The following is a 24,883-nucleotide window of genomic DNA, read 5'->3' as shown; positions in this document are numbered from 1 at the left end:
TTTCCTTCCCCAGGTGATGAAAGATACTGCCTAGGAAATGGTGTTTTTGCAGGTCCTCCGACCCCTCCCGCGAGCCAATCAGTCTCGACCCCTCCAGATATCGGGTAGTCGCTGAACGAGCTCTTGGCACGGGATCGGTTTGTGGTAGCTGTCCCACAGGACTTTGCGGATTCAAGTCGGTACCCGCAGTTCTCACAATACCAGGCGCTGGAACTGGGGATGCCAACTCCTTTTCTGCAGGATCAGTCTGTGCAAGTTCAGGAACCTCTTTGTTTGGATTCATAAGTTTTGGTTAGTTAATAAAGGTGTGGAGGCGATCTGCGGGTGAACGATTGACGATTGGTAAGCCGATGCGTGAAAAATAAAAACAAGCTCTTTGATTATGCACCTCAATCCTTGTTAGTGGTTGCTATCCGGTTGGGCTATACAATACACTGTTCCCCGGTGTTTGAGTGGCGTGTTGTAGAGGCAGACTCCTTAGTCTGGTACCAAAAAGCGCCCCTGCTCGCCGGAAGCATGTAGACGGAATGCTGCACGCGTGGATTGAGAGCCGTACGGTGATGTCATATAGCACAAAGGCATGCTTATATGCAGGAAAAAGGCTGCGGCAGACTGGAAAAGTCCGGGGCACAACGATCATATCTATTCTTTAAGCCGGTTAAACTGTAAACAGAAAATCCATGGGAACAAGGCGGTTATTCCTGTAATTGAGTAGAATATGTACTTAGATTAAAAAGCGCTTATGATATCTACTTATCTTTATGTTCGGTACAATGTTTTGCAGTAACCTCGCACGGTGGAGGCTCAAGTGATTTTTTAATTGAAGCTCTATCGATAACCAGAAGGCTCCAGTCAATGATCGGAATACTCTAAGCTACTGGAATGAATCCTTCTAGTGTGAGAGGCGCATTGCCACAATAGACTATTAGCGGCAATCAGTAAAAAGAAAACGGGACCTTCCAGAGCTGGAAGTGTAGGGCTAGGGCAAGCAGTGGTATGTATGTAACTTTGCAGCCACAAGAATTTCTCTACCCCAAATATTATGGGTGCCACTAAATTAAATGCCCCAAGCATTTCAACAAAATAGATGTATATTAATACATGAATATAAATAAGCTGTATTCTTGGGCCGTGCCAGTTATATGATAGCCTCACTAAGAACAAACGTACGTGTAGTATCTTTTGACTCCAAACGGTTTAACTACATTACCAAACAACATGATACAATAATATTACAGGAGTACTTCCGTATCTACATATGCTCTACCTTGAAGGCCCACGTACCGGAAACTGGGTCGTATGCCTCAAAGGTCGTCTCAGGAATCTTGTGCAATTTGGCAATGTGACGCTTCACTACCGGGTGCTTGGAGTCAGTGACCGGCAACTTGGTGTCTCTGGAATACGGGAAACACCCCTCAAGGGTAATTCTGGCCGGTAAGTTAAGGCCCTCACCAACCTCCGGCTTGACCGCAGCCTCCGGGTAGATGATGCATGACTTTGGCGTGAACACCACTAAGTTGTTGGTAATGTCTTCCAAGGAAATGGTGGTCAAGTCCACTGGGGCCGAGAACTCGATTTTCCCATAGTTCTTGCGCCCCACAGTGAAGCCATTGACTTCAGACAACTCCTTCTTGGATAATCTTGCCAAAGAACTCAACTTTGGCGACATCCAGTAGCCGTCGTCGTCGATATCTTCCTCATCCGCCAACTCCTCAACAACCTCCACAGGTCTAACTTCATCCACAGGCTTCGACGCCAGGGACAAGTCGCCCAAAATGTCGTTCATCTGTGGCTCCTCCACCGCAAAGGAGACCTGCTTTGGGGCTTCAAGGAGTGGCTGCGCGCCCAAAACAAGCTCAACCTCTGGCGACTCGTATCTCTTGATCACCAACTTTTTGAAGTCCATCTTTGGCGCAAAGATCTTGGACGTGATGATTGCGTCGTCAGTGACGACGTTGAATAACTTGCTCGAGTTTCTGCTTGCCCTGAGTACCTGGTTGGATACGGTGACGTCTGGCTTGGAGAGCAAACCCCTCTCGGTTTCCGCCTTGGTCGCACTTGGCTGGAATAACGGCGAGATTCTATGCGCAGACACCAACGAGACAGTCTTCTTGCTCTCGTTACCTGAGACTGGCGTAGCCATCGGCTTGACCACGGTGCTTCCCCCGGTGATGCTGGAGAATAACGGGTTGTTGCCATACGGGTTCTGTGTAAGCTGCGGGCCGATGGCCTGCTGGACAGGGGCGGACGTGGCATTTGTGGCACCGAATAAACTGCTACCGGCGGAGGTAGAGGCGGCAGGAGTGCCCCCGAAGAGCCCCCCGGCCGGAGCTGCCAGCTTAGAGCCAAATAACCCGCCAGCAGGAGCTGCAGACGAGCTTCCAAAGAGACTGCTGGATGGAGCCGCTGGAGTAGCAGTGCTTCCGAAATAATTGCCAGCCGAGGAAGCAGGCTTGGCACCAAACGAGCTACCGGGGGCTGCTGCTGCAGCGTTGTTGCCAAAGAGACCACCAGAGGCCGGGGCAGCAGTGGCGCTGGCCCCAAAAAGACTACCAGAGGCCAGAGCCGCAGGCTTTGCACCAAACATGCTGTTCGTCGTAGAGGCGGCCGGGGTGCTGCCAAACATCCCAGGGGCCGTAGGGGCCGCAGTAGCACTACCAAACATCCCGGTAGAAGTGGTCGCAGCAGGGGTGCTACCGAATCCGCCAAAAGCTGGCTTAGCAGCACCGAAAGCCGGCGAGGCAGTATTAGTACCAAAGCCTGAGTTGGTATTGTTCGTACCGAAAGCAGGAGTGTTGGTGCTGGCGCCAAACGCATTGGTATTATTGGCGTTGTTACTGTTGTTGCTGTTACCAAACATACTTCCAGTGTTACTAGCACCAAAGGCGTTGGTAGCAGGGGCGGTGGAGCCGCTACCGAATCCACCAAAACCAGTGGACGCTGGTTGGGCATTTCCAAACGTAGAGGTGGTGTTGGAGGCCCCGAATGGCGTGCTTGCATTGGTAGAACCAAATCCAGAGCTCTGTGGTTGCCCGAAAGCGTTATTCGTGTTGGTGGCACCGAAACCGGTGTTGGTAGCACCGAAACCAGTGGAAGGAGCAGCGTTGGCACCGAACCCGGTGGAGGTATTGTTGGAGCCGAACCCGGTGGAGGTGGCATTAGAACCAAACCCACCAGACGTGGGACTGGCACCAAACCCACCAGCGTTGGCGGTGTTGCCAAACGCGGAAGTAGTATTCGCGTTGTTGCCAAAGAGCCCGCCAGAGTTGGCGTTCCCAAAAGCGGAGGTGTTGTTATTGTTGTTGTTACCAAAAGCGGAGGTGGTGTTGCTTGCACCGAACGGAGACGAGGTGGCGGCCCCACCGAACGGCGAGGTTGTGTTGGTGGCTCCAAATGGGGAAGTCGCAGGGGCACCAAAGGCAGAGGTGGTATTACTTGTGGCACCAAACATACCCGTGTTCCCGGTCGTGCTCGCCCCGAAGGGGGAGCTAGCGGCACCAAAGCCGGTGCCAGTAGCGGCGTTTCCGGTGCCGTGGCGGCGGTTCTGCTCATAGTCCTGGAGCCGAAGCTCGTCCTGGGAGTAGTTCTTGTACTCTGGCATGGCGCAGATGTTCTCGTAGACATTGTTAGTGCCAGTCGTTGGATCCTTCTCAATAAATGCGGTGAAGCGCTTCACAGCCGTGCCTTGGCCCTGGCTTATGGCTGAGGCGCCAAACGCGTTGGACGACCCACCGAAAGGCGAGACATTGGCCGCTGGCGCACCAAAGGTGCTCGTTGGAGCGCCAAAGACGGAGGGTTTGGCCCCAAACGGATTGGAGGCGGCTGCTGGCGCGCCAAACGCGGGCGCAGCATTGTTTGTGGCGCCAAACGCGGACTGTTGGCCGAACCCCGTGGTGTTGGAGGCCCCAAAAGCAGAACCAGTATTGCTAGGCGCGCCAAACGCGGAGGTGGTGTTGTTGTTGGTGGCACCAAAACCACCGAACCCAGAGGATTGGTTGGCTGCAGTGTTCGTGGAGCCAAACAACCCGGTGTTAGCGGCGGGCGTGGCGCCAAATGGTGACGTAGTGTTCGCAGCGCCAAAGCCACCGAACCCAGAATTAGTGCTTGCAGATCTGCCAAACATGTGAATTGACGGTGAAGCGATGGAGGTAGGGCGTACGAGTATGGGGGTGTAGATATATCGGGTTTGCGATCTGATTTGACGTTGTCACTCAGGATAAAATTTGGCTTGAGGATCACGTGGCGGTAGGCGCACACCGGTAGGGAGTAGTACCATAATCCGTTTGGGATGAAAGATGAAAAATGAACGGTTTAAGCTTCTAGTAAATAATAATAAGCTACGTTGGATATCCAACAAAGGTTATAAAGGATGATTAATGCTTCATTTAACGGTCTGGGAGTCCAGGGGGCGTTTTTTTTCTGTGGTGCTACCTGGGTATGGTATTGTTGATCGATATACAATAGTACTAATGTCAATGAAAGCCTATCTGCTTCTGGTTCCCAGATCCAACACAGTAAACCGAATGTTCGAAATATGCCAGTTTATGGGCAACAGTATTCGCCATGCTCCAGGTTCGTGTTTGAGTTATAGTGAATTATCTCATGCGAAATAAAAGTATAACGTTAAAGAGCTATTTACTGAAAAGCTGAACGGGATTGAGCATCCCCCTTGGGCTGAATCTCCAAAGATTAAAGTAAACTTGGAATAAGAATTGTACGCTTATGGATATGGGTAGTTTTAAAGAGTTCCTTTAGAATATCTGCTATTTAAAGATGTATATTCGTAGTCTTCCTCCTGCGTCTTTACCACTCACTTTGAAAGGCTAGAAAAGGCCAGCTCTCTCATGCCAGTAACCTAAACTACTCGATTAAAATCCAGCAAAAACCGTATTATATGGTGCAGTTTAAGCTAATCTCCCTTTAGTACGCCAATAGCTTCGTCTTTACAAATTTGACTTGGTGGCCACACCCAACTCGGTCAAGAACGCCTCGGACGTTGGCTGTCTTTTTAATAATTCAACCAAATTGTCCATTTCGTCGTTAGATCCGCCGCGCTTCAATATAATGTCACGGTACCGCAATCCATTCACCACGTTCATCGGATCCGCCTTGAACAACGTGTAGTAAATGTCTGCCGCAAACACCTGGGAATAGAGGTATCCATAGTAGCCTGCAGCGTAACCACTTCCACCGATGTGCCCGAACGTACCGTATCCATGCGTCACCTCGCCACCATTTTTGACAAGCGAGATCTCCTCGCGCAAGTCGTTCCACAAGGCGTCAAAGTCCAAGGCATCCGCCTCCGCGTTTGACTTCACCGTGTGCAACGTCATGTCAAAGAGCGCAAAGTGCAACTGGCGCAAGTTGAACATGGCACCATTCACGTGCTTTGTCGCGACCAACGCCCGGATGAGCGCATCGTCAATCGGCTCGCCCGTCTTATAGTGCTGCGACAAGCTCTTCAATTCGGCAGGCGACCACGTCCAGTACTCCAACATCTGCGACGGCGCCTCGACAAAGTCGCGTGCGACCTTTGTCCCGTGGAAGCGCGCGAGGGCCGTTTCGCCCACCAAGTTGTGGATACCGTGCCCTACCTCATGGAGCAATGTCTCCACCTCCGAGTGTTTCAATAACGACGGCTTGTCCTGGGCCGGTTTGGAGAAGTTGCACACCAAGGCGGTAGCTGGATAGCTCCGGTTACCGTCCGCTCGCTGGTACCCCGGGTAGAGCCCGAAGTTGGCCGCGTGCGAGTACTTGCCGTCGCGGGGGTGCAAGTCCATGTAGAGCCAACCGACAAACTCCGGCGTTTCGTTGTCCAACTTCCAAGCCGCAAACTGGATCACCTCCTCGTGCCAAACCGACTTATCCTTCGTCACCTCCTCGAACTTCAACTGAAACAAGGTCTCATAAAAGTGAAGGATCTTTGGTACAACTGATTCGATCGGGAAGTATTCGGAAATTTTCTGGTGGTCTACCTGATAGTTCTGCTCAATCATTAAGTTGTCATAGAACGAGTTATCCCAGATGTAATACTCCGCAGCCGTGGGAAGCCCGCGCTCACGTAAGTCCGCGTTCTTCAATGCGAGCAACGCTGCGTATTCGTGTGCGCCCAACGGCTGCAATTTCTGCTTCAAGTCGTCTAAAAACTCCAACACTGTGTCCTGGCGTTTGGCGAGACGTTCCTCTAACACATAGTTCGCGTACGTGTCATAGCCCAATGTCAACGCCAACTGCGTTCTGAGCTTGACAATTTCTACGAGGATCGCACTGTTCGCAGGCACCTTGTTCTGGTTCGCCACAAAGACTCGCTTTCTTGTCTCCTCATGTTTTGCGTACTTCAAAACTGGCAAAATGTCCGGGTACTTGAATGTCATTTTGAGCTGACCGTCAACCTCCTTAAATTGCGCCAACGCATCAGCCGGAACGCCTTCCAACTCCTCGCGCGAGAAGAGCAAGAATCCAACCTCCTCGTTGTTGTTCTTGCTGAAGTTCAAAGATAAGTCCGCCAACTTTTTGTTCAACTCCTTCACTTGTTCGCGCTTACTGTCCGGCAACGCCAACCCGTCACGCTTAAACCCGGTCATGACCTTGCGGAGGTACCGCGGAAGCTCGGGCTGGGCTTCAATCTCGGCTAGAATCGCTTCATCCTGGCTCAATTTTTCCCATACCTTGTAGACATCCACACGGGACGACGATTCGATAGAGAAGTCCTGGATGCTCTTTGTCGCGTCGGTGGACGCATCACGGAGCGCCTTATCCGTCGCTACATGCTGGTAGAACGTCAATTGGTTGATCGGGCCAGACTGTGTATTTTCCAAGAGAATAGCTGGCGTGATGACCGACTCGAGTGTCGGGGCGCTAATGGCGGCAATCTCGTCGTCCAACTGCTTACCGGCGGCGATAATCTGGTCCATCTCTGCGACAATTTCTTCGGCCGTGTGCTTCCATTTTGGTGCAGCCTGTGGTGGGGTAGGTAATTTCATTTTGTAAGGTCAATTGGTAACAATGGACGGAATTGTAGTGGTTTGTGAGAGGAGGCAGTTATAAGGGGGCGCCAAAAGTGCCGTACGTGTAGGCGGGAAGGGTTAAGTGCAGGATATGATATGTGCAACTGCGGCGTTAAGACCTAAAAGGTGGAAATTTAGATAACTGTGAGATCTCTCGTAGGTCTAAAGATAGATCTAAGTTCTCGTTCCACCAGTCGTGGTTAAAATCTACAAGCAAACCTGTATTTTGTCCTAGCCTTTCTTCCTACACCTGAACCTTAGTGTTGACAAAAACCCTAGACGTATTGTTACTTAGGACCTATACTTGTTACGGCCGCCTGATTGAATTCAAACTTACAGCTCAAGTGTCATTTAGATGGACTTCAAGCGTGGGTTTTGGTCTTTTCGTCATTAATGGTATTAGATGTAAATTAAGGGGCTTAGCTCAACAGCACATGAAAGTATTAAAGTGCGCGGCAAAAAGCGATAGCAAATGATGAACAGCATAGTAAAGACGGTCATGGCCCGATATTATTGTAAGGGCCAGGAAAGGCGGTTAGGCGGTTTGCGCGGAGATGTGCAGCTCGTTTTTCTTCCTACGCTCCACCATCCAGTCCTTGAAGGCAAAAAGAGACATCTCCCAGGCCATCAACAAAGCGACGCAACCAATACTCACATTCAAGGTAAACATTGCAGTCAAGCCTTTGTACTCCATAGCCAACACAACCGGATCGGTAGACTCCATGAAAATGACCCCACCAGCCAAAAGCGTAAAAGAAGTGATCAACTCGGTCATTGGCCTGGATGGCTTGAAGTTTCTGGATTCTGTAGGCTTCAAGTACATGATGAGAATGGTGAATAACCGGAAGAAGGAACCATAGCTCAACAATGTACCCCATTGTACGTGTATTTCAGTAGCGAGCTGGGACGCCTGGGCATGCTTGCTCATCAAAATCCCGGTCCAGAAGATGGTAAAGCTCGGGAATGGGTTGGGGGAGTAGCCGACACAACCGCCGGTAATGTGCGAAGCACCGTTCTCGTCATTGTTCAAAAAGTGGTTGTTTTTCATAAAGGTTTCGTAGCGCCACTGGGAGAGCTTCACCTCGGTGATAACACCGCACAAACCACCTCCAATGTACAAGAAGGCAATGGACACATGCTGCAAGTCCTTAGGGGACCAAGCACCACCAGGAGAAGCCAAGTGCTCCATGAACACGTTGGTGGCACCATAGAACAAGATCAAACTGCTCTCAATCATCTCCATGGTGATCAAACCCTTTGGCTGAATGCGTTCCCAGGCGGTGCTTCTGCTGGTGATAGTGCGCTGGTTCCAGGCCCAACCCTTGTTGGTAAAGGCTCCGGAGTATCTCGCCAAGGATAAGACTCCCAAGGCAAAAAATACCCCACCCTTGATGAAGTGCGCCAAAATGTTGAAAATTTTGTTCCCCATACCCAAACAGCCAACGGTCGCAAGCCCGGTAGGAATGTATACAAACATGATCATCCAACATGGGTAGTTGAGGGCATTAAAGCCAATAGACCCGAAAGTACCGAACAAGTTTACAAGCTTCTGCATAGCAGGGCTCTGAAATAGTTTGGAAAACAAGTTGTCGCGGAAAGTCAGAACCCTGGTTTTCTTAGGGGCGGCAAAACTTTGCATATTCTCGTCATTTTCCAACTCGAACGACTCGCTTGGGGAGTTGGCCTCAAAAAGGGTGGAGGAGTGGGAGGTTGGGGTACCTGGCATTTCGCCCTCCTGTTCGTTGAAGGATGCCAAGGGGACAAACTCGTACTTCTTGAAGGGGGGCATGGTGGAGTCACCGTTGCACCACTTGGCCGCGTAGTGGATGACGGCAAAGCCAAAGTGTAAGTAGCCCATAACAATAATGACCCATGTGATCTTGGTGTAGGCGTTGTTAGGGTACAATTCCGGAACACTGCCGCTGAAGATCCCCAAGTTGACCATAGAGAAGGTCAAAAGGCCCAAGTTAGCCAATGCAACCGGCAAGTACCAGTTAGACAGGACATTATGCAAAACCAACGCAATTGGCTGCATAAAGACGGCAAGGATGAAGATAGAAGCCATGTGGATGTAGAGGGAGCTTTTGTGCGGTGTCTCAATGGTAAGGTAGGTGGTGGTGTTGTAGGCCTCCCAATACAACCTCTCTTCAGGCTTCAAATTGGTTTGCAAGATTGGCACCCCGTGGTGGTGCATCTCTCTATGCGGTACCGGTTTGAGAGCAGTGGCATTTTGGGTGGCAATAGCAGCGGCGACAGTGGTTTCGGTAGCCATGTCCATGCCGGCCATGCCGTTTTCATCATCGTCGTGTGCCCGAACGGCAAGCAATATGCTCAAGGTGGGAATGAGGTAACACAATGAAAACTTCATTCGGGATATTACGGAAGGAATGTTAGGGGTAAGGGCCGCTGAAATGTAAGATAAGATTGAGAATGCGGTCAGATGTGTTGGTACTGGCCTGGTGGATCTAAAAGTGGCAAGAATTAAACAGAACCGGAGGAAAACAGAAGGGGGAGAGGGCGGTTAGGGAGAGATATATAGTGGATAATGGGCGGCTAAAGCAAAAGTGAGCAATTTTATGTAAATGCAATATAGCTCAAAAGAGCGAATGTTATGACTTGCCCGGCAAGCCGGGGAAGCAGAAGATTTAGCACCTACGTACATAATGTGCAGGCTTTACGTAATCCTAGGTAAGATTTTTAGCTCCAGATGAAAGGTCCTTCTCTAAAATTTCTTTTTAATCCTGCACCTAGAATTTATTTTGCACACAAGCCCGCCCTGGTGTTGCCATCAGTGCAGGCCATGCAGCTCAAACGATCACAATAAGGTTTGTATGCAAAAGATTCTCCAGTTATAGCAACGCCCTAACGTCTTTCTCAGTCGCTAAGCAGACAGATATCGTGTACTTCAACTCATTGCGTGGAGATTATGTTGGGCATGAATAGTATGGTGAGGGTACAAGCGTGTGATTGATTAGTCCTGTAAAGGATCCAAATGCATGTATGACTGAACTGACAATGAAGTAGTATGCTGGGAGGCAAGACGAGAAAATTATACTCGAGTAGTCTGTAAAGAATGTGAATGCAGGATTGCACCCCCAAGAGGAAGCGATGGTCGTGTGCATATCCGGTCGGGGCTAGCCGGTGCGGGTCGCCAATGAGAGAAAGCAGGGAAGCTAGATTCCCGGAAGTTCCGTGAATGCCTGGTAAACATGGGGCAGTAGTCCAGGGCCCATGCACAAGCCACATTCAAGTTCTACCTGCTATCATTCAAAAATAAAATGGCGGATAAGATTTATGCCATTATCAGTAATAGATGGATATTTATCCGTGGGTCTCGCCAATTTAAAGTCCTAGGAGCCTTATTGAGTCACCATGGGGTGATTCTACATACATTCTCGAAAGAAGCAAGCACAAACATCTCATCTTTTTTTTTTCTTGCATACGGTTGACCGCACAATTATCCCCGAAGAACTTAGCAAGCTTTGTCTGTCTACTATAGAAACTGGGGGCTAAGCCCGGAAAACATACTTTTACTATACCCCCAATGAGGAGATTTCCCAGGTCTCTGGGACTTCCTTAGCAGTTTGATTCGAAAACGGCACTGCATATCTGCTTGGTCGGATGCATCGGGACAGTTGAGCCGACCTGCTAGCTGTCTTGGACAGTACGCATTATGCAGCCTGAAAAATCTGAGAATCATCAAATCTCAGAGTAGCCCACCCCATTTTTGCAACTACAGGAATAAGGAGTCCATCACAGTAAGAAAACTCAGCAAAGATGGTTGATATTCCAAGTCACGATCATCAGTACTTAATATGATTTTCAATAACCGTACACAAATAGACTACTTGTAGCTCTAAAAGTATTAGAAAGCCTATATTTTTTGTGATCTGAGGAGCTACTACGTTCTAAGACTTTTCGGTAGCTATTATTCCGTCTTTGGTCTGCCGGGTCCTCGCGGCTGACGGTGGGAGTTGTGGAAACCTCGGATCTCAATTAAATATAAACTCAGTGCTCGTGAAAACCTACGAAAAGTAATCGATAGTACCGCACACTTCGGTGTATACAGCCTTTAACCAGACACAAGCATAACTCTCAGCCATAAATCGAAAATACAGACATCGTTCTACCGCAGACATCACAAAAAACGAACTTGTGTATAGATTCCAAACCATTTCGGTAAATGAACCAGGAACCTCTCAATTCTAGAGTACCAGCTCAAAAATCTTAAACGCCGTCTGTTTGAAACTCGCATTGCTTTTGAACCTGTCTTCCTCCCAGATAATCTTGTCGATCCCCCTTCTTCCACTGTCCAAGTCTAACTGGTCTAGCCGGTGAATCTTCGTTCCGCGGATAAACTTGTACCCAAGAAAGCCGAGCACGAACAAAATAAGACTGCCGTAACAGCTGAAGAAAAACGAGGTATCCCAGTTGCCATTCAAAAACACAACAAAGCCACTCGAAAACACGAGAAATAGGCCTCCTAAGCAACCTATGTACGCGAGGTACGGCTGAAATGGCGAGCGATACGGGTACGCGGGGTCGTCACGCGAGATAATGTCTGGCCGGTACTTCAAGCCGTGATAGAACCGAATAAACGAGAGGCACATGCCCGACCACACGAGCAAGCCGGCAGTGGCGCACACGCTCAAGAAGCGCTGGAACACAACGGCTGTATTGCTGGTACAGGAGAGCACCGCAAGACCCGCAAACATGCCCAGGAACAAGACGGCGACGTAGGGCACTCCGCGTGACGAACAGCGCAGGAAGATCGCGGGCGCCTTGCCCTGTATGGCCATGTAGTACAACGTACGCGAAGACGCGTAAAGCTGTGACGATCCAGATGACAAGGCGAAGAACATCATGAGCCCATTGAAGACGCTGGAAAACAGGCAGAGGCCTGCGCCCTGAATGGCAATGATCCACGGCGACTGGTTGCCGTTGGAGAAGCCGGCCCATTTGATGAAGGTGGGATCGCAGTTAGAGAGGCTGCGTGCGTAATAGTCTGCCACCTCGCGCTGGCTGTCAGTGGTGACGGTAAAGTTGTGTGCGTTATTCTGGATCGAACTTAACACGTAGAGAATGATGCTGGAGACGCTTTGGGTTTCTTTATTGACGCCAGCTTTGCTGTAGTAGCGCAAGAGACGCGGATCTCCAGAGTAGAAGTTGAGGCCGACGACAAAAACGCCGAGGATGTAGAAGATGCCGATACGCCAGAAAATATTCTTCGACGCTTTTGGGAGCGCGGTGCGTGGTGCGCGCGCCTCACCTGCCGCAATGAGCACGATATCGGTCCCCGAATAGGCATATCCCGCAACCACCGCCGCAACAATGACCGCTAAAAACCGGCCCAGGCTCCCGGTAATCCCATTAAGCGAGCCACTTCCATGATCATTCACGTCAAAAGTTGGGCGGAACGGCCCAAAAGTCAAGCCGATCGCCTCGTTGCTCTTGGACGCGTCCCAAAACCGGAATCCGATCTTCTCACCGTCACCCCCCGCGTGGCCCTGATTGAGGCAAATCATGAAGATGATCCATGCTATAAGCATCCCCGCCTTGACGATGGAGGAGTAGTACTCAATCTCGCCGTAAACACGCACATCGAAGAGGTTGATGCCCACGGTGAGCACCATAAACGTGAATATGCTCGCAAGTGTGATACCCACGCTTTCTGGGACGTGGGAGTTGCGGTAGTAACTCAACATAATGGTTGCCGCGACAATCTCCGTGGGAAGCCCGATGGTGTAGCTGAGCCAATAGTTGAAGCTGAGGCTAAAGCCGAACGCGTCATCAACAAAACGGGATGATATTCCGCTCAACCCCCCCGCAAGCGGAATGAGCGTGATCATCTCACAGTACGAGAGCATCGTGCAGAGCACAATCACCCCGGAAAACATGAACCCAATAATAGCCCCCAATGGGCCCGCAATCGTAAAGCTCTTGCCGATAGCGAGGAGGAGTCCGACACCAAGCGTGCCCCCAAACGCAATCATCTGGAGGTGCCGTGGTCGGAGTTTGTGCTGCAACACGTTTGGCGGAGCCGAATCGTGGGGAATAAAGCGGAGAGGGGTAGGGGGGTTGTAGCTCCCGTCATTTCTGCTTTTCTCGTACATATCCTTTCTGAAGCAATCGCTTTGACCGAAGTAAGCCTCGGGGAAGGCGCTGGAGCTAGCTGCCTCGGGATTAGCCTGGAGATCAATTGGGATCTGGCCCACGACCGTCTCATCGATGACCTTGGTATCACGCGACGAAATAGTGGATAGCTCGTATACGTTTGCCGTGCGTTTAGTGCCCATACTGGGCTCGGGAGAGGATTCTTTTGGCCTTCCGGTGTTCCGGAGTCGTTTGAAGAAGGTAAATGGGTCTGGGCCTTTGGGTTCTGATACTTTGAATTCTGATTCCTTTTTCAGATGGCTGTTCGTTTCAGACCTTTTTAAATCACTTTTCTTTTCACACTTCTTCTCCGACCCCCTTTCAAGCCCCACTTCAGACCCCCTTTTCAGTGTTTTGACAGCGCCGCTGGCGGAATACTTTGTGCGATTAAAGTACGTAGGCTGGAAGCTCTCGTCTAAGTCAACAATCTTTAATACATTATTTTCCGCGAGCGCATCGGCTTTTTCCTGGCGCCACGCGGCAAAGTGGGCGCGGAGCGCCATCTCTTTGACCACCTTCTGGTTGTACTGCGCAAAGTCGTCGGACACCTCAGCTGGCGCATGGTGCAGGAGTCGGTCGTATACCTGTGAGTAGTAGAAGCGGTCGTGCGATGGTGCCGTTCCCCACTCGTCCCGCATCATCCGTAACACCGATTCGTCGAGAGAAGCCATGTCGCCTGCCTCGCTAAGTGTCGGGCTGAGCACGTTTTCATCAGACCATGCGCTCGCACCAGTACTCAGTGGCGGGCCTGTCGGACCTCGGAAGAGGTCCTGGTAGTGAGCAAATGATTCTGCGTCGTCTATCGGTGGGAAAAGGCCGTCGAGGTTCATTGTATGTGGGTGTGGGTGTATTAAGTAGGTAACGGGGTAAGGTATGTGGTAAACGGGCAGTGAATACTTTAAGCGGCAAGTGCTAAGTGAATATGACACAGAGTGAGTATAGTGTATAAGTGTAAGCTCGGGTATTAGACTAACTGATGGGTTGGTCTAGACAATCTCTTATGTTAGATGCGATGAGATAGCCGCGCAACTTTTAAGCGATAGTCTGTATGACATGACCGATGCTGGTGTGTGGGGCGCGCACACGTGCATTGCTCACATAATCGATGATTCGTGATGGCTCCAATAATTGGGCGATTTGATCTTACCAGAAACTCTGGGGGTTTTAAAAACTTTGAATGTTATAATTTTAGAACTGAATCCTTTCAAATATTACTTGTACCTTTCTTTAGAGAGCTCAACGAACGTTCTAGACTCGGCTTTAATGGTTTTAACCTGACCCAATTCATCCTTTATGACTTAATACTTCTAGTAGAAAGAAACGATATCGCGAGTCAAATCAGTAACATTCAAATAAGCCAAGCCTAACAGTTAAAGGCATAAAAAATATACTGATACCCTAAATATTATTTCACTGATGATGGAAAGAGCTGTCATATTGAAGGCGGCGCGAAGTACAGTCCAGAGTCAACTCTATCCTAAATTCAGTATGTATCGGAAACAAAATTAAGCTACGTCTTTTAATTGAAGAGCGGGCTTTCATTTCTCATTCCTCCAAGCTTTGTTCATACTTTACAAATTTTCCCCGAGTATATAACTGTTTGACGCTTGGTACGTAACCACAACGATTCAACCCTGATAGCTCTTCTGTATTCCCCGATTCTGCCTGGCTCCCTTCTATCCGACCATTCTACTAACTCTTGTATCTCATGGTTCTGCAATATCCCCCAAGATTTTATAGTACCTTAAACTTCAATAGAAACAATAATCATATTATTAATAATTTTGGCAATGTAACTATCCTGGAAAAAGGGGTTTTTGGCCCCCCTCTCCGCCCATGTTCACTGGGTAACGTTGCATAGGTTGCATTACTAGCTCATGTCCGAAATTCCCGTTACCCCCATTTTTCCCGGTTACTCTATTTTTCTCCCGGACCACACGTGACAAAAATTGCCCCAGGGTCTGCCCTGCCCGATGCAAACCTCCTACGCGTCTCCAACTACGTATCCTTCTCTATTGGTGTATAAAAATCTATCAACGAACACGCTTATCCTTCTAGCGCTTAGAACTTGGCATCCCAAGAGGGCAACTTCATGGTACCATTTTCGGCCAAGTTGATGTGCATCTTGAAGGCATCCTTCAAAATGTGTGGCTCATGCAAGGACTTCATCTTGGCACCGTAGAACTCGGATCTTTCGACGTATTCCATCAATTGGGCCTGGAAATCTGGGTGAGCACAGTTCTTAATGATGACTCTAGACCTCTCCTTTGGAGAAAGACCTCTCAAGTCAGCTAAGCCAAAGTCGGTGACAATAACATCTAAATCGTGCTCGGTCTGGTCGACGTGAGAGGCCATGGGCACGATGCAGGAAAGACCAGTTGGGTCAGTCTTGGTGGCTCTGGCAGCTGGGGTGTGCATGATAGACAACTTGGCGTTTCTCAAGAAATCAGCGGAACCCCCCAACCCGTTCAACATTCTGGAACCAGAAACGTTGGTAGAATTGGCGTGAGCGTAGATATCAACCTCAACAGGTGTGTTCATGGCAATGACACCCAATCTTCTGATGATTTCCGGAGAGTTGGAGACGACCTGGGATCTAAGACACAACTTCTGGGAGTAGGTATCCCAGTTCTTAAAGAATCTCTCAAATCCGTCCTCAGTCAATCTGATAGAGGTGGCAGTAGCGTACTCCAAGGAACCAGCCTCGAACAAGTCCAAGAAGGAGTCCTGCAAGACTTCGGTCCAGACAGTCAAATTCTTGAAGTTAGACTCTGCAAGACCCTCAATGACTGCGTTGGCAATATTACCGATACCAGACTGCAATGGATGTAAGTTTTCTGGCAATCTCCCCTGGTTGACTTCGTTCTGCAAGAACTCAATCAAGTGACCAGAAATGTTCCTGGACATCTGGTCGGATGGAGTGTTAGGTGGAACCTTGTCACCGGTGTGGGATTCAACGATAGCTACAACCTTGGATGGGTCGACTGGGATGGCGGTGACACCGCTCTTCTGGCCGGCCCAGGTGTATGGGTATGGTTGTCTGTGAGGTGGCTGGACCGGCATATCAATGTCGTGCAAGCCTTCGAAAGATCTGGTCTTGGTGTTGACTTCAATGATTACCTTGTCAGAACAGGAGATCATTTCCGGGGAGGCACCAACGGCTGGGCCTGGAACGATGGAACCGTCCTCCGTGATGGCAGTAGCTTCGATAATGGTGTAGTCCAACAAGTCGTTTGCCTTCTCTCTGGTATAGAATCCGTAGGTCAAATCCTGTGGGAACATGGATAAGTGCTTGTCGAAGAAAGCCGTCTTGCCTTCATTGATGGACTTGGCAATTGGTTTACCAACCTGGTGGGGAGATCTTCTCAAGATCATACCGTTTTCAGCCCACCTGCACTCTTCAGGACCGGCAGAAGCACCAACAAACAAGTTAAAGCCTAATTTGCCTTGCAAGTTGTTCTTCTCGACATGGTCCACAAGGGCGGTTGGAATAACCTTAGGGGCACCGACACCGGTAAAACCAGACCAGCCCAAGTACTGGCCGTGCTCGAAAAGCTCAATACACTGTTCTGGGGTGCGGAGTTTCTTGAGGTATGGAGCGTATCTCACTCTTTGCTTTAAAATGGAAGACATGGTATAATGATGGAATTATATGGCAGAAAGTAATTGGAAATTCTGAAATTGGGGGGAAGGCACCAGGAATTCTTTTATACGAAAGGCTGGAAAATTAGGGCTGACGGGAAGCACTTGTCGGAGCCGGAGTATGCGTGTTGGGCGCGAAAAATCGGGATGCAGCAAAAGAAATTTATCCTGAAATGAAGATGCTGGTCCGGTGAATGTTCTAATAGAGATGTCCGACGAAAACTTACAGGATAGAAGACTTTCGGGGTTATATTAATACGTGTGACCTCGTAAAGGAAAGGACGTGACGCTTGCAGGTAACTGAGAGTTCAGGTATATCGGACTTGAGGCGGGTTCCGTGTGGGATGTTCCGAAGGAGTTTGGCCAGGGAAGATCAGATAAACTACAAAACGGGTGTGAGCTATTGCTGATGGAGGATGGCCAGCTACTTTTATACCACGCTATAGAGTGTATAAGTCCACTCCCCGCTTTTGCCAAACCGAGCGGATGATAAGCTCCTTCTTGTGCACCTCCGTCGTACACGTTACGATCCAAGCCAACAAAATGGACCTGTTGTGCAAAGTCTAAAGTTAGAGTCCTGTATGTGGCATCGCAAATTAGAGTTTGTTGTATCTGTGTGCCGGAGCTGACCGCCGCAGCTCAATATCGATGCTTCAAATGTAGTGTCTGTGTGCCGTTAGGCGAAACCCGGAACTTTGTTGAGCGGCTGTTAGTGCTAACTATAGTGGCGCGTATGGTAGCACGCTCACCCCAAGCCAGTCGTACAGTATACAGCATGGGCCGGCTCTCTCGACAATATTATAATATAACGTGCCATATAAGGAGTTTTTTATTTATTTATATATTCTCATTGCTCTCTGTGGATAAGCCTGGCAGTTAGTATTGGAGTATGACCATGTGGGGGTGTACGAATATACGATCGGCAGATGTATACAAATTGTTGAGTCTCCCCTCAGCTATGTTTACGTATTGTGTGTTTACTTTTAGACGGAGAAGAAAAAGCCGGTACGTACTCAGATAAGATGTCACGTGTATATTTTATCCGCGCAAGGTGATACCGGAATAACTATTCACGTGATGTAAACGACTTGAGTTTGTGAGGGGAGTGGACTGTGTTTACCTTTCAGTGGTGAATGTGAGGGGAGTGGCCCCTTATGCATACAAAAGAGGGGAGTGTGCAGCCACCCCTCCCTTTGGCTCATACAAAAAGCATGCCCTGCGCTGGATTTGACAGTTGCTTAATTATGGCCTAATCAGGAGACAAGCATAAATGATCACCCTACCGGTTGGAATGCAGAGAGATCTAACATTATACGACACGCTCTCATATCCAACCAAAACGCGTAGTCGTACTATTCTGGCCCTCTCTTGGGTCGAAATGCCCTTTACTGTGCCCTATATATCGTCTCGCCCAATCACCGTCGTGCCATACGTCCGGAGAGCGAGCGAAGAAAAATCGCGCGCACGGATGATACATGCAGCGAGGGCTTGCCAAAACCGATCACTCGCTCCTCGGCAGGCTGCCCGAACACGTCTCTAACATAACCAACACCCATTCACAGGCCCCTACCGGGGGGCCAAGATCACGTCATCATTGAGAACAAACGAAGGCGTTTCCTGATCTAGGGGAGGTTTTTGGCGCCTATTTGCATATATACGTCTATAGCCTGATAGCCTGCGTTATATAGCCTGTACCTTATAGGCTCACTCACCGTGTAATACAGGAATATCTTGAAAGTCGCTACTGGTACCAAACGAACCATATCTAAGCGAATATATGAATATGCCAGGCTAAGCAAAGGGAAAGGTATCGGTAAAGTCATATATCTCTCTGAGCTTTTTGCTTTTCGGATATGTGGCTTTTGTAATTTCGCGATGGCCAGCTGCGCTGACTATCGCCCACCTAATGCAAAACGCATTGGATATTCCCCAATTGCGCGGCTTTTACCCTCGGCCCCAAAATTCCGAAGGTGCCGAGAATTAAGAGCTAGTTTGTTTTAGGTGGACACGATTGCGGTAGTTTGATAGGAGTAGCTGGGTATTGCCCCACCTCAACCCCCACGTGCACATCTGCCATGGGGCATCGTCTACCATAATGGTGCGGATCCGGTTATCCGCATCCCGGTAGCTGGCGCTATTGAGGTCTAGTTGTAAGGGGGCATGTACTGGTGTACGTTTTACGTGATATATGTTACAGTGTATATCTAATTATGTATATATATGGTAGGATACCATATTCATATTAAAGTATTTGCTTGCTTTAGTTGTTGTAACATTTTTGGAATAAATGTTTTGAATCATATGCGAAGTTTATTTTATAACGACATGTGTATATTATATATAACCCAAAAGAACTCCTTTTCCTTATAATATATAAAATTGAAAATGTAAGCACACAAGTTAACTCGCTTCAATTAACCTATTTATATATAAGCAACTAGGCAATGCCATCTAAGATATATGACAAAACTACTTGTTAGTACTTGTCAATATGCGCGATGATTACATATGTCAAAATAATATGCAGCGAAATTGCGAGCATCTCACCATGGGTAGATGCATTATGGGCATAGGTTAATTTTCATGCTAACGCGGCAGAAGTTGCAGTTGTGCATGCGTCACAAAAAGGATATATGTGGCTTGACCCAAAGTGGCGGTGCACTGGGATGGCAGAGGCTGGCTAGCTCCGGGAACGCTCCTATAGGGATTAGCGATGGCTACAGGAACACGCTTTTTAATTCGAAAATAATTGATATAGATCTAATGTACATTAATATATAGTTAACAAAGAAAGAGAAAGAGCCATTTAAGAGGGGATTACCGTTAACTTATCTTCTCTTGTAAATGCATGGCTTCAACAACCAGTTACCTTCTGGGTTCTTGGTTCTCTTTTTCTCCAAGTTTTCCTTTTCCGTAGCAACTTCAATAAACTTCTTCTTTCTTTCCAACTTGGCATTTCTCTCCCCCAAGACATCTGAGGATGGCTTGAAGAACTCGAATCTGGTGAAATGAGTGTTTTCGGCATCGGTGCTCTTGTGGAAGAAACCGCACAACTTCAAGGCTTCAACAAACTCGTCACCTTGACCCTTACCATCACTAAAACGAGACTTGATTTCCGCAATCCATAATTCACCACGAGGAGCAAGAATCCTGAACGCTTCTTTGATGAAATCAAGGAAATTGGTACCCATAAGGGCAAGACAAAAAATAACAATAGTGCAGGAATTGTCTGGAAGGGGGACGTTACGGATGTCTGCAACGGTGATTCTCTCGTTGGCCTTCTTTAAATCGAAGGAGTGAACCTTGAAGTTAATTTTTCTGCTAAAAGCCTTCTTGTCGTTGCCTTTACCCTTCTTGGTCTTACCACCGTTCTTCAGCATGTTGATAACGTCAAGGGACAATTGGGCTTCACCACATCCCATATCAGCAATGATAACTTGCTTGTCCTTGCCCGTACCTGGTAAGCCACCTGGAGCGTTCACCGGTCTTTCGGATCTCAATCTAAGTTGTTCCACGAACACATCAACTGGGTTTTCCGGCCACTGGGCAACTTGAGAACGAAAGCCCAGGTGGTATTCGTCAAAGAGGATTGGCTGATCCTTAATAAGCTTGAGGGCATCAGCAGAGGTGATGGTGTACAACTGTTCGTTGATCCAGCGGAATCTGGAGCCAGAAAGCTTGGCCATCATTTTCTGTTGCAAAGGGGTCAACTTGGTGACAGGAGCAGCAGATAAAGTAGCAACCTTTGCTGGCGCCTCAGAGTCATCGTTCTTACGCTTGTTGTTTTTGGCCTTAGGATCTTTCTTGATTGGTTCCTTCTTGATTGGTTCCTTCCCGGTAGCCTCTTTCTTAGATGCGGTCTTCTTTTCAGTCTCATCTTCCTGGACAGCTTCGGCCTGTTCAACAACAGACTTGGCATCTTCAGCGTTTGGGGCCTGTGCTTCCTCGGCCTGAGCGGTGGCGGCTTCGGTCAAGATTTCGGTAATCTTGTTATCCTGCCTGTGTTTACGAGACTTTCTCTTTTCTCTATTGCTTTTCTTTGGACCTAACCCGGCAAATTCAACCTTGGTTTCAATGGACCAACCTTCTGGCTTAAATAATTCCATGGTGCGTGTTTGTGTGGTGTGGCTACAAAGGGTGGACTATACGCAAGGTGTAAAGCCTTTACAAGTGCCCACTATGAAAAATCACGAGAAAAAAATTCTGTGCGGCTTTGCGATGAGAGAAGCTGCATACAGGATAGTAGAGTTGTGGGTGGCATACTACCTCTAATTAGGCCGTTGTTCTATTTAATTTTCATTTTGACGGCAATTTAGCATCAGCTAATCACTGACATTATACAAACTATCGTCATCAGGCAACATGTCTGCCGTGGCTAGAGAGGATTGCCGACTGCGGTACATCTTGCCGACAACTTCGCCCAAGAAGCCCATCAAAGTGTCCAATTCCATCACGTCATCTAAGTTGGGACGTGGCTCGAGGTTGGACCCCGGGGTCGAGTAAAGATGGACCAAGTCATTGTAATAGACTTCGTACTGCGAGACGATAGCCTCCTGGATCCCGTCCACCAAAAAGTCGATGACCTGGGTGTCATGGATAAAAAGAACCATCGCGTTCCGCAAGTTAGGCAACTCGATGTCAATGTTGTCTCTCAACTTGTGGATTTGCTCCACTGAAGTGGCCAAGTTAACATCGCCTTGAATGGCATACATGATTTTGTTTGCCACGAATGTCTTGGTGAAATCGTCCACGAGGGTTCGCAACTCGATGGTCAATTCCATCCGAGCATCAATCATATTTTTGACCACCTTGGGAACAGAGTCCTTGGCAAGCTCTAGGAAGTTTTTGTCGTTAGTGTTGGTGCTTGACCCACGTCTGGTGACGTAGTTCATGATATTGCTAAAGCCGGTAAAGTCAATGGTCGTTTCGGTTCTAATCACCTCGATTTCGAACTGGGAAATCAGTTTCTGCAAGATGAGATAGTTGGCCATGAGGTACAATTGGGAGTCGATAGGCCCCAACGTCTTCAAGGCAAGCTCGTAGGCGCCCGTTTTCAAAACAATCATGCATGAATGGACAATGTAGTGCGCCAAGTCGTCAAAGATCGAAGAGTTGACCAACTGGTAGATCTGAGACAAGAGCTGGATCGACTGAGAAAGCGGCGGGTATAAGTCGTTGAAGCCCTTTCCTTCGGCTGGGGGCAATAGGGATTCGTCGTCACCAGCGGCAATCAGGTTTGAACGAGCGCTGACAGATGAAGCATCGGTCTCAGCCAATGAATTCAACGCCTCATCAGGCGGAATTGAATTGGTAGCCTTCCGTTTTCGTCTGTGCCCCAACATTTTCAAGTCCTCAAACTTCGGCTTGTATTTGAGAATCTTCTCGTCAACAAACCACTGGACGCGGAAGACTAACCGCGACTGGACGTCCTCCAAAATCGGCTTGAAAAACTCGCCAAAGTCCAATTTATCGGCGCTTTGAGACGGCAGGAACTCGTACATGTCAACGCCTTCTTCAAACTCGTAGTACTTCAGGAGCAACGTGGCCATTTCGCAGAGACTGTTAATGCTGCTTTCGCGGATAATCTTGTTCCGCAACGTGTCGTACAACGGCTCGCACAATTTGGCAGTGACCCACTGCGAAAAGAGGTTGATTTCGTGGGCGTGCAGCACTAGCAGACCTGGCACAGCTTCTTCAAGGAAAAACTTCAGAAAGAGGTCAAACTCTTTGTTGATCAAGGTAGTGAAGAAGGAAATGTTGTCCTGGGCAAACTGCACGAGCGTTTTCTGCTTCACAATAGAGTGGTCTAAATGGTCCCACATGATGGGGTGGAGAAGGTTGAAGCGGATGCGGATGTACTGGTCGACGCATTCCTGGAGCAACCCCGTGTACTCCGGGTGCTTCTCGACGCGCTTGCTGATCTCGGCAAGCAACTCGGCATACGATGTGGCTCTTTCGCCAAACTTGGTGTAGAGAAACGCGTCAATGGTGACGTTGTTTAAGGACTTGTCCTTCACTGAGATGTCCTTGATCCGCTGCGAGATCTCCGTCTCCACGCCCTTGAACTCCTGGAGAATGTAGCTTCGGATGATCGTCAACGCCCTTGTCATGCACTGTCGGAAACGAACCTGGTAGAGCTCCACCTCCTTGTAGTCCAGATTCGCTTCCACAAACAGCAAGCACTCGTCAAGCTTGAGCAACGTGTCTCTGAAGGAGCGCTTCTTCACAAGGTTCCCCCCGTTGGGGTTGTTGAGCGTCTTGGTGATCTCATCGAGAGATTCGAATTGCAGCAAGTTGGCCTTGATTTCGTTGTAGACCAGCATCAAAGAGTTGTGGTCATCGATCAACTTCTGTGCCGATGTCTGGAACTGGTGGGTTTCCTGCGCCACGTTGTCGTACTTAGCAGTTAACTCCTTCAAGGAAGCTACAATGCTTCGTGTCTGGGAAATGAGTTTATCGCAGTTGGCGGCCTCTGCCTCGGCGTTTTTCTGAAAATTCGTGAATTTGATGTTTTGCGCTTCCAATGCCCTAATGTGGAATTGAGGATCGAGCACGATGTCGCAGTCGTATGATCGCACGATATGTGCCCACAACTCACTTCTCTCTTTTTCTGAGAACGGGTAGTCATGGTCACTAAGGGTCAGGGCAGAAAAGTGCGCCGACATGGATTTGGATCTTCTGCGAGCGTGCTCCTCGACTGGCGCGTCCACAACAGAAGGAATAACTCCCATGGCAATTCGTTCCACCACAGAGCCTCGTCTGGAGCGTCTCCATTCAGGCATAGCGATATCTAGCGTGATTATCTTGGTAGTCTGTAAAGTTAGTCTTTACATAAATATAACGACAGAACGTCTGATACGTCAATCGTAACACGAGACCAAGTACTGAATCCTGCACTGTGAGGTTATGAGTATCCGTGGTGAAACTTCCCCGGTCTCTGGAGGATTGTGCCATCAGATAAGAATTTACACGAAAGCAAGCGTACAGACATGATCTCTTTTCTTAACCCCAATCACATCCCTCAATGCTTATTACCGACACCTACCACGATGTGAAGACCTCTGTCGGGACGACTATGCGTCTCTTGGTGTTCCATCCCCGTATTCCCAACTACCCTAAAGCCAAGTTTCCGGCCGTAGTGGTGTGGTCCGAAATCTACCAGGTGACTGGTCCTGTGGCGCGGTTTGCGAGAAAGATAGCCTCGCGTGGGTACATTGTCGTGTGTCCCTCCAGCTACCACAATTTCATGGACCACCAGGCGTTACCGTACGACGGCCCGGGGACCGATATTGGCAACAAGTATAAAATCGAAAAGCCGTTGGAATCGTACGATGAAGACGCCAGATTAGCGATAGACTACTTGAAAACCTTGGATACCTGTACCGGCAAGATCGGGACTACCGGGATGTGTTTGGGTGGCCATTTGGCTTACCGTACCGCGTTCCTCCCAGAGGTTACCGCGACCGTATGCTTCTTTGCCACCGATATCCACTCCAAGACGCTCGGCTTGAACATGAACGACGACTCTTTGGCCCGCTGTGGAGATATCAAGGGCGAGGTGATCATGATTTTTGGGACTAAGGATAACCACGTGCCACCAGAGGGTCGCACCTTGATCCGAAGCCAGATGATGGAGAAGGACGTTGCCTTGACCTGGTTAGAGGTGAACGATGCCCAACACGCGTTTATCAGAGACGAATCCTCTAAGGGTAGATTTGACAGTGCCATCACCGACGCGTGTATGTCATGGTTATTTGAGCTCTTCGAGAGAAAGTTGAAGTTGGACCTCGGCGATAATGATGGGAAGGTCCTGGTGGTTGAAGATGTTTGTTAAGGGAATTACACAAACAATTGTCTGTGCAATTTGAATATATATTATTGGTTGTGAACTGGACTTTTTTTTGCCAAGCCTTGATGCCTCATTTACTTTGATATTATCCCCTGTACTCCACATCACTTTAACGCATACCCTCCTTCTATTTCGGACCTTCCTATATGTGATTAGCCTGTCTTAGGATTAAATTAATACGATTCTTTCTGTCGACTTAGGTACCGATTGGTTTCCTCGTGTACTTTATAAT

General features: G+C 48.7%; 8 protein-coding genes across 8 annotated transcripts; 1 reads left to right on the top strand and 7 right to left on the bottom strand.

Moving 5' to 3' along the window:
* Positions 1-1,252: 1,252 nt before the first annotated feature.
* BABINDRAFT_31275 (FG-nucleoporin) lies at positions 1,253-1,786 on the bottom strand (the record flags this gene model as incomplete). The annotated part of the gene is made up of 1 exon (XM_019131534.1): positions 1,253-1,786. One exon carries the CDS (start codon positions 1,784-1,786, stop codon positions 1,253-1,255), a length of 534 nt encoding a protein of 177 aa, XP_018987691.1.
* Positions 1,787-4,731: 2,945 nt separating this feature from the next.
* BABINDRAFT_158975 (M3 family metallopeptidase) lies at positions 4,732-6,963 on the bottom strand. The gene has a single exon (XM_019127388.1). It carries the CDS (start codon positions 6,912-6,914, stop codon positions 4,944-4,946), a length of 1,971 nt encoding a protein of 656 aa, XP_018987690.1. The 5' UTR covers positions 6,915-6,963; the 3' UTR covers positions 4,732-4,943.
* A 281-nt stretch (positions 6,964-7,244) lies between these two features.
* On the bottom strand, positions 7,245-9,571 carry BABINDRAFT_158974 (uncharacterized protein). Its single transcript, XM_019127387.1, has one exon. It carries the CDS (start codon positions 9,373-9,375, stop codon positions 7,543-7,545), a length of 1,833 nt encoding a protein of 610 aa, XP_018987689.1. The 5' UTR covers positions 9,376-9,571; the 3' UTR covers positions 7,245-7,542.
* Positions 9,572-10,835: 1,264 nt separating this feature from the next.
* Positions 10,836-14,146, bottom strand: SSY1 (Ssy1p). Its single transcript, XM_019127386.1, has one exon. It carries the CDS (start codon positions 13,988-13,990, stop codon positions 11,213-11,215), a length of 2,778 nt encoding a protein of 925 aa, XP_018987688.1. The 5' UTR covers positions 13,991-14,146; the 3' UTR covers positions 10,836-11,212.
* A 1,075-nt stretch (positions 14,147-15,221) lies between these two features.
* ACH1 (acetyl-CoA hydrolase) lies at positions 15,222-16,793 on the bottom strand (the record flags this gene model as incomplete). Its single annotated transcript, XM_019131554.1, has 1 exon — positions 15,222-16,793. The coding sequence occupies one exon, from the start codon at positions 16,791-16,793 to the stop codon at positions 15,222-15,224; it is 1,572 nt and encodes a 523-aa protein (XP_018987687.1).
* Positions 16,794-19,630: 2,837 nt separating this feature from the next.
* RRP8 (25S rRNA (adenine645-N1)-methyltransferase) lies at positions 19,631-20,908 on the bottom strand (the record flags this gene model as incomplete). Its single annotated transcript, XM_019131517.1, has 2 exons — positions 19,631-20,605; positions 20,708-20,908. The coding sequence occupies 2 exons, from the start codon at positions 20,906-20,908 to the stop codon at positions 19,631-19,633; spliced, it is 1,176 nt and encodes a 391-aa protein (XP_018987686.1).
* A 216-nt stretch (positions 20,909-21,124) lies between these two features.
* SEC34 (Golgi transport complex subunit) lies at positions 21,125-23,467 on the bottom strand (the record flags this gene model as incomplete). Its single annotated transcript, XM_019131458.1, has 2 exons — positions 21,125-22,049; positions 22,143-23,467. 2 exons carry the CDS (start codon positions 23,465-23,467, stop codon positions 21,125-21,127), a joined length of 2,250 nt encoding a protein of 749 aa, XP_018987685.1.
* Positions 23,468-23,826: 359 nt separating this feature from the next.
* Positions 23,827-24,636, top strand: BABINDRAFT_5339 (carboxymethylenebutenolidase; the record flags this gene model as incomplete). Its single annotated transcript, XM_019132196.1, has 1 exon — positions 23,827-24,636. The coding sequence occupies one exon, from the start codon at positions 23,827-23,829 to the stop codon at positions 24,634-24,636; it is 810 nt and encodes a 269-aa protein (XP_018987684.1).
* Between the last annotated feature and the right edge of the window lie 247 nt (positions 24,637-24,883).

This window comes from Babjeviella inositovora (assembly GCF_001661335.1).
Source record: "Babjeviella inositovora NRRL Y-12698 unplaced genomic scaffold BABINscaffold_1, whole genome shotgun sequence".
NCBI lineage: Eukaryota > Fungi > Ascomycota > Pichiomycetes > Serinales > Babjeviella > Babjeviella inositovora.
Note: the sequence above shows the minus strand (reverse complement) of the source record. Positions and strands in the feature narration are given on the sequence as shown.